The sequence below is a fragment of the Osmia lignaria genome, chromosome 9, assembly GCF_051020975.1.
Source record: "Osmia lignaria lignaria isolate PbOS001 chromosome 9, iyOsmLign1, whole genome shotgun sequence".
NCBI lineage: Eukaryota > Metazoa > Arthropoda > Insecta > Hymenoptera > Megachilidae > Osmia > Osmia lignaria.
Window position 1 is genome coordinate 5,334,508 of NC_135040.1, and position 15,081 is coordinate 5,349,588.

A 15,081-nucleotide genomic window follows, 5' to 3' on the forward strand; every position below is an offset into this window, starting at 1 on the left:
TTTTACGACGGCTCGAATATTCAAGTAGTTCAATTGTTTCAAGTAACTCGCTTTTGTTTCAAACAGTTCGCCGATTTTGAGTAATTCGGCAAAATCAAGCGCTCGACTCGGCTCGAACAATCGAAGCGAGTTCAGCTCGGCTTGTAAATTACGAGTACTTGCACACCTCTGACTATTCATTTGTTTATATGAATCAGCTATACATAGTTGGCTATCTGGACAAAGGAAGGGAGTGTATCCATGGCTGTGAATAATGCGTGTGGACTGACAGCGTTTCTAACAGGGAATTATATACAGCATGAAATTAATGAGTAAGTGCCATATATTAATTTTCTTCATCCTAAAATAAATTTTGCTTTCAATTTCTAAACTATAATATACTAACATTTTTTAAGTGTTCGCCTAAGAATGATTAATAATTTGGTTAACTGTATATGCACTGAAGGTTTTAAGTAATTATTGTATTCAGTATTGTAAGCGTCCTATGGTGTGGAAGATGGTATCCCCGAGTAGCAAGTCGTAAAAGTGGCTTTATTATTGCGGTAAGATACCATTCTCCAGACATAGGGCACTTACTGCTACAATAGGGCTACTTTTGCGACTTGCTGCTCGAACCAAGACATCGCCGCTGAAAATCGGTAAATTTGTAACCGTTATATCTTGAAAACTAATTAAAATCAGGTGTATACATTAAAGCTCAATAAATTCGTCTTGAAAAGCACTATCACATGATCTGAAAATAGTTCCATTTAAAAAACAAAACTTGACTATCTCTTAAACTAATAATGCAACTTTTTTATTTCGGCCAAAACATAGTTCCTATTTTACCGTGTAATTTCCATGTCAACAATTTTTTGTATCATTAATAGTTACGGAATAACGGGTCTGTTACACTTTAGCCTAGACACCCTGTATATAATATATGCAAACACAAGGCGCAACTAATAGGAAATTAAACGGTAGGAAATTATCGGGCTGTTACTCTAGCTACGAAACAAAAATACTGTTACCAAATGTTCATATTATTATAATATACACTGTTACTTCTATTGGCATTCTTTTTGTGTCGAGTAAAGTGTTATTGCAAGTTATTAATAGTATCAAAATAATGTGTATTTGATAATAACTGATGGATAAGTTGGAATGATAGAAATTTCATGTTTAAATTTTTTGATGGCCCTAAAATGGGCCATTTTTAAGTAAGAACTTAATCGCAGTGATAACAATTTAGCCACTAAAACCATAAAGGGTTCTACCCTGACGTTTCAAAGCATAAACCACATCCATGGCAGTAACAGTCTTCCTTTTTGCATGTTCAGTGTAAGTGACGGCATCACGAATAACGTTCTCAAGGAAACCATTGAGAACACCGCCATGGCGGGTAACTGGACGGATAGCTGGCTTCGTGATATCCTAAATGTTATCACGAAGAACCTTCCTATGACGCTTTGCCCCTCTTTTTCCCAATCTTTTCCTCCCTTTCCACGACCGCTTATATTGACTAATACACATTGTTTCGTCAAATTAACAGAATCAACGTGATATTTCTCCAAAGTAAAACTACCATATAGCAGTACCAGCTGTCCTTTTCCCTTCATCGCGTCATGTCCAGCAGTAACCCTGTCGACAAGCGCTACTGACCTCTCCCCACCACACGTACTTTAACCAATCAGAGCAGAGGGGACTCTGCTCTACAAGTATATAAGAGAAGCAAAAGGACCGTTGCGTCACTGTAGTTTCGGAGTTTGACCAAATCGTACTTTATTCTTAACGACATGGCTCGTACTAAACAAACTGCTCGTAAATCTACCGGTGGGAAGGCTCCCCGGAAACAGTTAGCTACCAAAGCTGCTCGTAAAAGTGCGCCTGCAACGGGAGGAGTGAAGAAACCTCATCGTTATAGGCCTGGAACTGTAGCACTCAGAGAAATTCGAAGATACCAAAAAAGTACGGAACTCTTAATCCGTAAATTACCTTTCCAACGTCTCGTACGTGAAATAGCTCAAGACTTCAAAACCGATCTTCGTTTCCAAAGTTCTGCTGTAATGGCTTTGCAAGAAGCCAGCGAAGCTTACCTTGTTGGACTTTTCGAGGATACCAACTTGTGTGCTATTCATGCCAAACGAGTTACAATCATGCCAAAGGACATCCAACTCGCTCGTCGTATTCGTGGAGAAAGAGCTTAAGTTTTAAGGCGCTCCGCCTTTTTACACAACAATCGGCCCTTTTCAGGGCCCCATTTTTTTTAAATCGAAGAACACTTTCGTGATCATTTTATTAAAACTTCAAATATACTATACCCATATCATTATAAACTGTAATTTCCACCTTTCAAAAAGAATCATAAAATTAGGTTCAAAAAGATATTTTTACCATGAAAGTGAAATCCTGCATGTATACTATAATACACTCAATTTGGAATTTAGTTCGAAGGGATTTACACGTCTTAAGTAAAAAGTATTGAAAAAATAATTTCTAATTTCTAAGTTCTAATAACTAACTTCTAATTTTTTATAAAATTGTTGTAGCTGCAGGGAGCCGAGATTTTCTAATATAAAGTAGATCCTAAGTATTCGGCAGAATGTCTGTAACGAATGTTGCGCAGCTACGTTAGTGCTGTTCTTTGTTCGTAGCTATACAGTTTGCCTTTGAGCAAAATCCCGAACATGCCGATATTTGTCCGGTCGTTGTAAAATACCGTGTTCATCGTAATAAATTAAATCACCAACGGCAACATCTTCAGAGAATTAAATCTATTCCGTATTATATTCAGTATTAAAAAATAAAAAGTTATCCCGAATTCATATGATAACAATATACACTAACGCATAACCAATGCATCCCCAACTTTAACATTTTTATTTATTGCACTAGTACACTAATTAGAATTTAACGATTATAGATTTTGTGGCATACAATTCCTTAAACCTGTAGCGCCGATTTTTTTCAGGTATAAAAAATAAAACCGTTAAATTAACTTGTACATGAACTTATTGTTAGTTACGAATTCGTATATTTTGGGAAGGTGTTGGATTATTACTAATAATATATGCGTCAGCTAGTACACAAAAATGAATTGTGTTATACAGGGTATCACAGTTAAAGGAGGCCACCTAAATATTTCCTTTATTTTTAATGATACAAAAAATAACTCTGGTTTAATTTAAATGGGATCGGTGGAGGAATACCGTAGAGGATAAAATTTCGTTGTCCGATTATGTTTCATAGTTTTTTCAAGGTTATCGTTATTTTTTATCAGGAAAACTTCTATTTTTCTATATTCCATCTTGAGGCGGCTGAAAACATACATCTGAATATGCTTAAGTTATGACCTGAAGGGTGATCTTGAGTACCAAAAATATGATAAACTTGTAGAGTAATATTAAAATCACATTTGAACTTCCTGTTTATAATTCAGTGTTATAATTCTCAACATATAATGTTATAATAAGACTCCAGATCATAACTTAAGCATATTAAGTATTTTTTCAGCCGCCTCAAGATGGAATATAGAAAAATAGAAGTTTCCCTGATGAAAAATAACGATGACCTTGAAAAAACTATGAAAAATAATCGCACAAAAGAATGTCTGCTACGGTATTCCTTCTCCGATACCATTTAAATTATACCATTAAAGATAAAGGAAATATTTAGGTGGCCTCCTTTAGCTGAGACACCCTGAATATTAGAAACACTACTTTTAGTCAGAATAATATAATAGACGTCATCGGACCCATAGGCCTGTAACTGTTTATACCTAAAGGCCTCGATAATAAACTGTATGCAGTCCTAGTCTCTTTTGTTCTTAATTGGACAACCGACTTCTGTCGTGTCTTTCGAGTCTTTTTTTCTGAGTTCGATTTTTAAAGTGTGAAGACAGCCTTCCCTTCCAAGAAATAACGCAAAGTTACTAAAAAATTCATGGTGTTTATTATTTATTGAAACTCACTTCCAACAGAGAAAATCTTGTGCAATTCAAATTTCCTGCATAGGATATAATTCTTTTATGAACTTACATAAAAGGTAATGCACGGTAGTATCACTTACATGAGGGTATAAAAATGTTAGGATTGTAATATGGACAATGGAACTGAGAATTCATACGCAAGAAAAATATGGTGGCCCTGAAAAGGGCCCTTTTTATTGAACAAAAGTGAAGAATGCCACTTTAACCACCAAAACCGTAGAGGGTTCTTCCTTGCCGTTTCAAGGCATAGACGACGTCCATAGCCGTAACGGTTTTCCTTTTAGCATGCTCAGTGTAAGTCACAGCGTCTCGGATAACGTTTTCCAAGAATACTTTCAGAACACCTCGCGTTTCTTCGTAAATCAAACCAGAAATACGTTTCACTCCACCACGACGAGCCAGACGACGAATGGCCGGCTTGGTGATACCTTGAATGTTATCACGAAGAACTTTCCTATGACGTTTTGCTCCTCCCTTTCCCAATCCTTTTCCTCCTTTTCCACGACCAGTCATGATGTACTTCTCTCACAAACGACTTTAACTCTACGATTAAATGTTTGCAACTACATTGTGGAACCAAGAACATGGCTCTTTTATACAGCGGCAACCCTGCTTTCCCCTCCACCTTAGTTCTATCCAATCAGAAATCCGCTGCGCATTCGTACGAACTACGGGTGCTATGGAAACTGCATAATAATTGTCTCATCACATTACATACAGTGAGGTCATAACTTGAACTTCCAAGTAAGTATATATGTACTTACTTATCTATGAACGCATATCGCGTTCTGTTTTACGTTCGGTTTCAATGCACTACTTAGAACATTCAGACTTATCGTTAGACTGATAACTGACTAGGGAGTACAGTAAAATCTCTCTAGTTGAGAAGCGGAAATGGATAATGTAGGCAGGATAGATGCGATTTATCGAGCCTGGCGGCTGTTTTTGATTTCCGACGACAAGCCGTAGAAGAGAAGGGTAGCATGAGAGCCGTAGCAGCTCAGAAATTAACAACAGTTTAACTTTCTTATTTTTAGATTTTTCTGGATGCAAATTGTTTTAACATATTGGTACAATTTTTCTGATTCAAATGAGACCAAACATGACATAATTTGGACTATATAGACGAAAAAAAAATTCACATTGGGGATGTTCCCCTGTATGTACATAAACTAAAGTAAATATGCTCCAACTTATATCGTGTGTGGTCTCATTTTAATCAGAAGAGTCTGGCTAATATGTTTAAAAAATTCGTAGGTAAACAAAATTAATATTAAAAAAGGTACAGTGCTTTATTATAAACTATAAAAACTCTAACTCTCATCAAAGAAGCCGCATTGCGTATCGCGTGACTGACTCGAACGAACAGAACATAGGCGTCGGGTGAAAAATATATAGGCGTAGGACGAAACCAACGGACACTGTCATCAAGGCAACAAACGGACAACTAGAGATGTTACTGTATAGGTACAGTATAGGAAAGAACAGTAGGATCACTCTGCCAAAAAGCGTACCAATAATTGTCGCTCGCGCATGACCGAATCGCACAACCAACAATATGGCGGCTGTGAATATATATGATAATATGTAGTTTCTTGCATTTTAACCTCTGTTACTTCTAAAACATTCCTGTTGCGATAAAATTCAGTAAATTTTATACAGAGATATAAAATATGAGTGAAAGAGGTGGATACCGTTGTTCCTTCAAAGGGTGCCAAAGTGCAAGCAGTGACAGCAGTAACAGGCGTTCTGGGACACCCTATATTTTATATCTGTCAAATGATATTTATCCAACGTTTCTTGTACATTTTAGATACAGACATTATTATTATTATCATCATTGTTTTATCAAAATATTACCACTATGGGTTGTTTATTAATTTCAAAGATATGCTGTATACATTATACATTTGTATATAATTTATTAGGACTTTATTAATTGAATAATTGTTGTATATAATAATTGTATTGTACAGAGATTTCAATAAAATGTGTATTTTAATTAAATGTAGATATTTAATAGTCTTTTTATGGTATTCTATTATGAAATCTCTTTTTGATTGCACCGAGTGCTTTTCAAATTAGAGCCCGCGCACAACCAGCAATATGGCGACCTATTGGTCATGAGATCAAAGGTGCCGACACGGAGTGAGCCTATTGTTCTTTCCTATACTGTGGTATAGGCATGTAACTAATTCGACCATTTGGGTTTCTAGCCTTGCCTGTACCGGCAATGTAGCTTAGGTAGAAAAGGAGCCATTATTTTTCTTGGGTAAAAATTCTCGGTGAAAGCAAATCCAAAAGTCCAGATTTTCGTGCTAGTTACTTAATACATATATAGGCTGTGGACTTCATAAAAATAGTTGAGATTGAACAAAGAGAATTAGAATAATAGTCGTGATCAAGATTGCCACCTTGACGGCATAATATGGCTGATATTTTTATATGGTTGGAAACTTGGTAGAGAGAGAGAACGAAAGCGAGGATGTAAGAAATCAGAATAGACTGTAGGAATTAGATTATTATTAAAAATGTTCCAACTACGGTTTTTACCATGCTAGTCGTTTATTCTGTGGCATAGTTGCACGTCCACAGTCAATACGAGAGTGCCCTGTTGGCAGTTTCTTAGTCGTAAGGATGCCAACGTAACCATGGCCTTTAGCGACCGTTTTATGGCACCCTGGCCTTGAAGTTTCCCTTGTGAGAGGAGAAACGCCATGACAAAATACACATGGCCCACTTTAACCGATACATCTATTGTTGGATATCCCAATGCTCAGGCCACCTTTCTCCAGAAAGTTGGGCGTACGTGACGAGTGGAAAACTATCCGATTAATCACGGCCCTTAAGGGCCTAGCTTTTCCGAGGCTCTTAGGACCAAGACCTCTCCCAACGTTTGTTTTGTCACTCGATTGCTAGCCTTCCTAGAGAGCACTTCGTAGTGGAACCTCTGTACACGTTATACGAAAATACATTGTATACGTTTGCAAACTCTTTAAGTACTATTTTATTCGCGGGGTCACAACACTATGCTAAATTTTGAATTTTCTAATAAGCAGTAGCCCTAGTAACGATGAATATAAAGTTAACATGTAAATATACAGGGTGCTCTAAATTAATCGTCAAAACGCCGGGAGCGTATAGGAGACCAATAAGCTAACAATAAGAGAAAAGGTCGAGTAACTTACCTGAATGAATTATAATACTTTACAATCTTTATTTATACCATTTTATATAATTACTGTATTTATAGAGAATATAATATACACTAAAATTTAAAATGGAAAACACACAACAATGACACTTTCTTCTTGATACTATAAGACTAACAGAGCGGATAATTAAAATGTCTGGTTTATTCAATAACTGTGGGCGTATTTTAAAATAAGATATACTCTTTATTCAAATTCAAAAGCAATCGTACACGACGACGCCGTGTCTCACCCCGGTGAGAATAAGAATGCTCTGCCGTCCCAAATATCCTCGGTCGTGAGAACGACTTCGATAGTATGCCCTTTTGTTTATGACACCCCTAAGTTGAAGAACTTTCCTTTAAGAAGGGGAAACGCGCTGACAGAACGCACATGGTCTTCCTCAACCGTTTGTCTATTTCGATTTTTCTAACAATATGCTCTCTCTCTTTTTTAAAAAGCTTTTCAGCTTTGCCATAGTCACTTTAACAATAACAAATAGCATTTGAATTTTCATTCAGAGACTAACAAAGTAAGAACTTCGTAAGCATTATTACTGTAGATTTTAAATACATGTTGCTGTCGGATGCACTTACAATTTTTAAATACAGTGCATTAAAGTAAAGTTAAGTATATACAGCAAAGCATACCTTATTTAAGTATTTTCCTTTCAGTACAGAAATTTTTCTGATGAGAACAGCTTGAAGGTATCTTTGAAAAGCCACAGTTCTCTGCCCGAAAACCGAACACGTATATCGTAACTCTGCTTGCGTGATAGCAGTTTATTTATTGTCATGCGAATTGGTGGAGAGCATCGTATGCGTGCGAGATTCCATCCTCCTTGCCTGACGGACGCTTGCTTTCTCCAATCCTCGTGATGTGTGAGTGAGAGGTCACCGCTACCGGGACTACCATTGTCTTTCGGTATTGGCTCCCTTGAAATAAAACATCTGCTCCAACCATGTGGGCCAGATGTTGGAATGTAGAACTTTCTGAATAGTATAGCTTTACCTCTCAACTTTCATCTGTTCTCAAACCGTTTGAATACTTGGGTATTTTATTACCAGAATTAAAAAGTTATTCTAAATAGTATTGTATTATTGTAAAAATATATTACTACTACTTCCTTTATAACGTACGTACGTTAAGGTACTTGGTAAGTTCACAAATTGTAAAATAAAATAGAAAATAGATGAACAGTTAGTGATTCTTTCGTGTTAAAATGTTTTGTGGCCCTGAAAAGGGCCATTTGTATGCTGGAATCCTTTATGGAGTTATGCCTTCTTGTCGGTTTTCTTTGGCAATAGGACTGCTTGAATGTTCGGTAATACACCACCTTGAGCGATAGTAACGCCAGACAGTAATTTATTCAGTTCTTCGTCGTTACGTATGGCTAGTTGAAGATGACGAGGGATGATTCTGGTCTTCTTGTTGTCACGAGCAGCGTTGCCAGCCAATTCCAATACTTCAGCTGCTAGATATTCCATAACTGCAGCCAAATATACTGGTGCTCCTGCACCAACACGTTCCGCGTAATTTCCTTTCCTTAGAAGTCTATGAATACGGCCAACAGGAAATTGGAGCCCAGCCCGATTGGAACGGGACTTCGCCTTTCCCTTAGCTTTTCCACCTTTACCACGGCCAGACATTTTCTCGATAACTTGGAAAACAACAAGCGAATTGTACTTGAAGAGATTCAAAAGTAATGTGAGATTTCGGAGCGAGAGCTTCGCTTATATAGCTGTCCGTTGAGGTTCGGACCGACCAATGAGGCGGCAGCTCGCACGTGATTGGTGCGCCCTCGGCTGTCCTTTCACACCATATATACAGCGCCTGCACTCCGTTCCGACATTCAGTCGTGAATTTCCGCTGTTATAGAGGGTGTCTCCAGTTTATGAAATCGTTAGGAAAATGCCTCCTAAAGCAAGTGGAAAAGCTGTAAAGAAAGCTGGAAAAGCACAGAAAAACATCAGCAAGACCGATAAGAAGAAGAAGAGGAGGAGGAAAGAAAGCTATGCAATCTACATCTACAAAGTGTTGAAGCAAGTCCATCCTGACACTGGTATTTCCAGCAAGGCGATGAGCATCATGAACAGTTTTGTGAATGATGTCTTTGAGCGGATTGCTGCTGAAGCCTCACGCTTAGCTCATTACAACAAGAGATCGACCATCACATCTCGGGAAATCCAAACGGCCGTCAGACTTTTGTTGCCTGGTGAATTAGCGAAGCATGCTGTTTCTGAAGGCACTAAAGCTGTTACTAAGTACACCAGTTCAAAGTAAATGCTGCAGCATATTCTAATCGGCCCTTTTAAGGGCCAACAATTTTTATTACGTAGACCAGCCTCCTTTCTAACATTTTCCTTATTTTTATCCCATGATTGTATGTAATATAAATGATATTTTTTTTATACTAAAAGTAATCATACCAGTTACATCATTTACAAAACTACTTAATAATTTTATTTCAATTTAAGACCTAAACTTTTAATGCTTTTCCGCGATTTCTATTTGACTTGCGCAGTAGGTATAGTGTTGTAACCAATGGAACAATCAGTGATGGAGATTCTTTCAATTTATAAAATTGTGTCCATCTTATTTTGCAATTCAGAACAATACATCGATATAAATCAACAATTTCAGCATCAATAATACTGAAGAAAGTATTATACATATTATAAGTGACATACTCTAAAATACGATTGTTTTAACCTAAATTTATATCATTGAAAAGTTTCATATATTTAGTATTTTTTTCTTTTTAATTATTTAATATTAAAATTTATTTTCGAGTTATGCAAGATACTAATGTTTGTCTTATATCAAATAAAATGTCATATGAACCTACCACCTAGACTTATTTCAGCAACATATACAATTTTAATTATGTGAAAATAAATTTTGTGATAAAAATATGAAATTTGTTGCAATAATTGTTTTCAAATTACTAGCAGAAACATTTCAACAGATGTCCCCACTATACAGATGTTTGTAGGTGTGGCGACCTCTCAGGCGCTCGCGAAACCTCGTCGGAAAATTAGGTTTCCTTCAATTTTTATTTTTCGTGCAGCGACTTCTACTTTCGGTTTGGGAGTGGCATTTTCCCCGAAAAAGGGGAAAGCAACTTTCTTCTTCCTCGAACCACCGAGTAGTCAACATGCGTGTGATCAGAGTTTTCTGTAGTTAGATTTAGCGATTTTTGTACTCATTTATACATATTTAATTATTCGATTAGGAATTACAGAGATTAATTATAATATTAGTTTTAGTGACTTAATTTGTGTTCCTAGTTTATTTATTAATATTTATAGTAAAATTAATTATAAAAACTTATGTGCTAAAATGTTTATTTAATCACTTCCCGGATAAAACATAGGGAAACTTATCCACACCTCTATATGGGGACGTTGTGAGAGAGACTCTCTCGTCGGTGGTGGGAGTTAAAACAGGAAAAGGCAAATTATCTCACTACTTTATCGTCCCTCTAATGGTAACGCGTGATAAAGTTAAATAAAGTTGGCTGTTCTTCCGAAAACCGTCATGCTCTGATTTAGACCAAATTTTGCAGTGTAAGTTCCTTTTTGGGAAAAGAAACATTTGTGAGAATAAATGGTTTTTGGCGACTCGATACGCGACCTTTGGTGTGTGTACTTAATTAATATATTGGTTACCGACTACCGATACTATAGTACATCATATCATACTATTATCACCGACGAGATACTGTTAAAGACTGCCATTCTTATGGGAGTTTGCGGCGGCGAAAAAATTCGACGTTTTCTTACGCCCTCTAGAATATATTGCGGCCGCAGTAAGAAACAGAACCAGAATCAGTGAGTTTACCAACGACGAGGTTCGGTGCTGAACTGTATCATGAGACATGAGATGATATTTTATCTGGTCGATGCTATTATTATTTCTTTGGTAATTCGAGTTAAGTTCGTTTTACAGACCTTTCGGAGATACTTTTTAGGATGAAGTTCCGAATACGACCGGTCGCCAATCAAGATGAAATTTTGAGGGGCAGGGAGGAGGGGGAAGGGGACCCCAAATATAAAGTGGTATCTTCGGCTTCCTATTAGTTTCCGAGATATTAATTAAAAACTTTCGTTTTTGCAAAGGAAAAAGTTGTTCAGAATCACCATAGCTACCACCCCTTCACAGGACCAACGCGAATTCTGGAACACCCTGTATAGTGGGGACATCAGTTGAAACGTTTCTGCTAGTAATTTGAAAACAGTTGTTGCGACAAACTTCATATTTTTATTACAAAACTTATTTTCACGCAACTAAAATATATAAGTATTGCTAAAATAAGTCTAGATGGTTCATAGCTTCATATGACATTTCATTTTAAAATAATTTTCAACATTAATTAATTAAAAAGCAAAACACTAAATGTATGTAATTCTTCAGTGATACAAATTTAGATTAAAACAATTGTATTTTAGGTTATGTCACTTATAACAACCATAATACAGTAAAGACTCGATATGTAAGTGTTTGAAAGGTTCCCCCTCGGAGCAAGCCCGGGAGCAATATGACACCGCGCGGCTTTCCTTTGAAGATGTCGCATTTGTATCGATAAATGCAGCGATGAAATTTTTTTATTTTTCATTTTTTTTTAATAACAATTTCATTACCATATTGGTGAGATTTTCCTGATTAAAATGAGACCAAACACGATATTCTTATAATAATTTTAACTAATCTGAATAAACTTAAAATAATTTACTTTCTGTGAATGCTCACTTTATATGCTAAATTAACGGCGAATGAACAGTTAACGTTATATGTTAGATATTGAATACAAAGGACGGCTAGCAACAATGATTAAAAAACATAATGTATTATTGGAATATGGGATTACTTTAATAAAAAACTCAGTAATTCTATTAAACACGATATTTATTTTGAAAGCTTGAAGAATGTCTTTACTGTGCTGTGAACGAGCAAGGAATGAAACCTCCTGAAAATGCACGCAGAAAACTAGCCCCCACTTTCAGAAAGAAAAATAACGGCCCCGGGCCTTCAATGTGTTTATTGCCCCAGACCCTTAGGTCTGGTACGGCTTGAAACCTATCGACTCTGGTGACAGAGCTAGGCCTTTGTCTGATGGTCAGTGTCCCTCAACATAGGTATTCGTTTTTGTATACACATTATAATATTATTCCAACATGTATAATGTAAAGTCGCGGAGTTCTCTCTCTCACTGAGTCCTCGGCGTACTTTATGTAATTTTATCTGCGTTGTCAGGTAGATAGAGGTTCTCACTTACCTTTCGCGGGATGAGTAGAACCTATCTATGGACGGACCCTGTGGTGGTGTGTCGTCCAGGTGTTGGAACGGTAGGGTAGATGTTTCGAGTGAAGGTACTGGTACAGTTCTTGATTCGCGCACGTTTACAATCGAGTCTTACAGAATCTTGCTCTGTCGGAGCCCTGAGCTTCGTAGCAGAGTCATAAACGCTAGACTTGGTTAATTTATTGATATTACCGGAATCTTGCTCTGTCGAAGTACTGAGCTTCGTAGCAGAGTCGTGTAGATTCTAGAGTATCGAACTCTGAGCGGTACTTCGCGGATTATCTTCGCGGATTTAATGATTTACAGATGGTCTGAGTGATCTGGTCTGATCGCGATACTTTCGGTTTCGTACTATGTTGATAAGTCGATGAACCGTTAAATGCACTGATAAGAACTGCGTCTATGAGGACTTCTTACGATAATGATTGGTAAAAACTGACTGCGTGCGGGCGGGCCCGATCGCGTTATTTTATATTGATAAATGAGGTCGACATTTGATTTGGCAATTCGGGTGAACCACCTCGTTCGGATCGTCAGCGTTCTCGCCGTACGACGACCCGGCTGAGTTGCTCACTCAGAATTTGCGGAACGATGAATTTGGATGGTGCAATAGAAGTTTAAAGAATTTGGGTGATGAAATAGAAGTTTCAAGAATGCGTCGCAGGACGTGACAATACATATATTGTACTGATTTTAATTGTGAAATCAATCACAAAATTAAGGAAACTTATGTTTATTTACATGCATATAGAATGCATCACAGGACGTGACAATAAATAAAAAAATGTTGTTGCATTAGTGTTGTTTTACGAATATGTAGGCATTTAATTTATTAACTCTCCCAGTCAGCAATCTGCATGGAGATTGGCAGCAGATCCTGCAACTTCACTGTTCCCTTTAAAATTTAAATGGCTGAAGTTACAGGATCTGCTGCCAATCTGCCGCAAATCTGCCATCATAGTCTGCGCGCAGACTCTGTTCTGTTTCTGTCTCCAATTTGGCAATAGGTTATGATAGCAGGATCTGCTCGGTTTGTGAGGCAAATCTGCTTTAGCAGGTTTTGTTACATTTCTGCCGCTAATCTGCTGCAATAACTGGATTTACAGATCCTACATCAAATCTGTAGCCGTTCTGCTTACAAAACCTTGTAACAGGAATTCGATTCGATCAGGGCTTATGTCAGCCCGAATCCATCTTCTCCTTTTACCTACTGTCTCTTCCCATGTTGACGTCGCGTCGACAAAATACGAACAGTTAGAGAATCGATTCTTCTGTTCGCTAAATGTTCCTCAGCGATCTCGAATTGTGATCACTTATAGGAACTACGGCTCGCTTTTCGAACAGTAACGTGGAGAAGACTGTCGGGTTTGATTCGCTTCAAGTTCTGGATAAGTGTTCGCCTTCATCACATTTAAGAAAAAGATGCTTAGACTCTTTATATTTTGCCGACGTCGACCAAAATAGAAAGACAGCGAGAAAAGAGGAACATTTACAAGCCTAATCATCATAACCAATTGTCATAACAATATCGTGTTTAGTCTCATTTTAATCAGGAAAATCTCACCAATGAAATGGTGAAAGTTTTATTAAAAAAAAATAGAAAATAAAAAAGTTTGTTACATTAGTATTGTCTCACCGATATGTAAGCATTTAATTTTCTACGGCCACCTCGACTCCCAGTCCCTCTTTCTTCTTTATCAAACTGTCTCTTTCTACGTTCATCGACGTCGGCAAAATACAAACGGTTAGCAGAATCGAATCTTCTGTTCGCTAAATGTTCCTCACCGGTCCCAAATTCTGAACACATATCGAGTCTTTACTGTACTTTCTTCAATATTATTGATGCTGAAATTGTTGATTTATTTCGATGTATTGTTTTTTACTACGAAATAAGATGGACACAATTTTACAAATTAAAAGAAACTATATCAGTGATAGTTCCATTGCATTGGATATAACACTATATGTACTGCGCAAGTCAAATAGAGTTTAAAAGTTTAGATCTTAAATTGAAATAAAATTATCAAGTAGTTCGGCAAATGCTATGATAACTGGTATGGATACTTTTAGTGTTAAAAATGTCATTTATATTACAATCGTGGGATAAAAATAAGGAAAATGTTAGAAAGGAGGCTGGTCTACGTAATAAAAATTGTTGGCCCTTAAAAGGGCCGATTAGAATATGCTGCAGCATTTACTTTGAACTGGTGTACTTAGTAACAGCTTTAGTGCCTTCAGAAACAGCATGCTTCGCTAATTCACCAGGCAACAAAAGTCTGACGGCCGTTTGGATTTCCCGAGATGTGATGGTCGATCTCTTGTTGTAATGAGCTAAGCGTGAGGCTTCAGCAGCAATCCGCTCAAAGACATCATTCACAAAACTGTTCATGATGCTCATCGCCTTGCTGGAAATACCAGTGTCAGGATGGACTTGCTTCAACACTTTGTAGATGTAGATTGCATAGCTTTCTTTCCTCCTCCTCTTCTTCTTCTTATCGGTCTTGCTGATGTTTTTCTGTGCTTTGCCAGCTTTCTTTACAGCCTTTCCACTTGCTTTAGGAGGCATTTTCCTAACGATTCCGTAAATTCCAGACACTCTCTAGCAGTGAAAATCCACGA

The 15,081-nt window shown here is 37.2% G+C and overlaps 5 protein-coding genes and 1 pseudogene across 5 annotated transcripts; 2 read left to right on the forward strand and 4 right to left on the reverse strand.

The window, feature by feature from the left end:
* Nucleotides 1–1,227: 1,227 nt before the first annotated feature.
* LOC117600788 (histone H4-like) lies at nt 1,228–1,598 on the reverse strand (annotated as a pseudogene).
* A 145-nt stretch (nt 1,599–1,743) lies between these two features.
* On the forward strand, nt 1,744–2,449 carry LOC117611194 (histone H3). The gene has a single exon (XM_034339129.2). It carries the CDS (start codon nt 1,776–1,778, stop codon nt 2,184–2,186), a length of 411 nt encoding a protein of 136 aa, XP_034195020.1. The 5' UTR covers nt 1,744–1,775; the 3' UTR covers nt 2,187–2,449.
* Nucleotides 2,450–4,138: 1,689 nt separating this feature from the next.
* Nucleotides 4,139–4,544, reverse strand: LOC117600557 (histone H4). The gene has a single exon (XM_034316198.2). The coding sequence runs from the start codon at nt 4,478–4,480 to the stop codon at nt 4,169–4,171; it is 312 nt and encodes a 103-aa protein (XP_034172089.1). The 5' UTR covers nt 4,481–4,544; the 3' UTR covers nt 4,139–4,168.
* Nucleotides 4,545–7,176: 2,632 nt separating this feature from the next.
* On the reverse strand, nt 7,177–8,844 carry LOC117600337 (histone H2A). Its single transcript, XM_076689985.1, has one exon. It carries the CDS (start codon nt 8,805–8,807, stop codon nt 8,433–8,435), a length of 375 nt encoding a protein of 124 aa, XP_076546100.1. The 5' UTR covers nt 8,808–8,844; the 3' UTR covers nt 7,177–8,432.
* A 179-nt stretch (nt 8,845–9,023) lies between these two features.
* On the forward strand, nt 9,024–9,838 carry LOC117600498 (histone H2B). The gene has a single exon (XM_034316083.2). It carries the CDS (start codon nt 9,070–9,072, stop codon nt 9,439–9,441), a length of 372 nt encoding a protein of 123 aa, XP_034171974.1. The 5' UTR covers nt 9,024–9,069; the 3' UTR covers nt 9,442–9,838.
* A 3,421-nt stretch (nt 9,839–13,259) lies between these two features.
* On the reverse strand, nt 13,260–15,071 carry LOC117600453 (histone H2B). The gene has a single exon (XM_034315945.2). It carries the CDS (start codon nt 15,026–15,028, stop codon nt 14,657–14,659), a length of 372 nt encoding a protein of 123 aa, XP_034171836.1. The 5' UTR covers nt 15,029–15,071; the 3' UTR covers nt 13,260–14,656.
* Between the last annotated feature and the right edge of the window lie 10 nt (nt 15,072–15,081).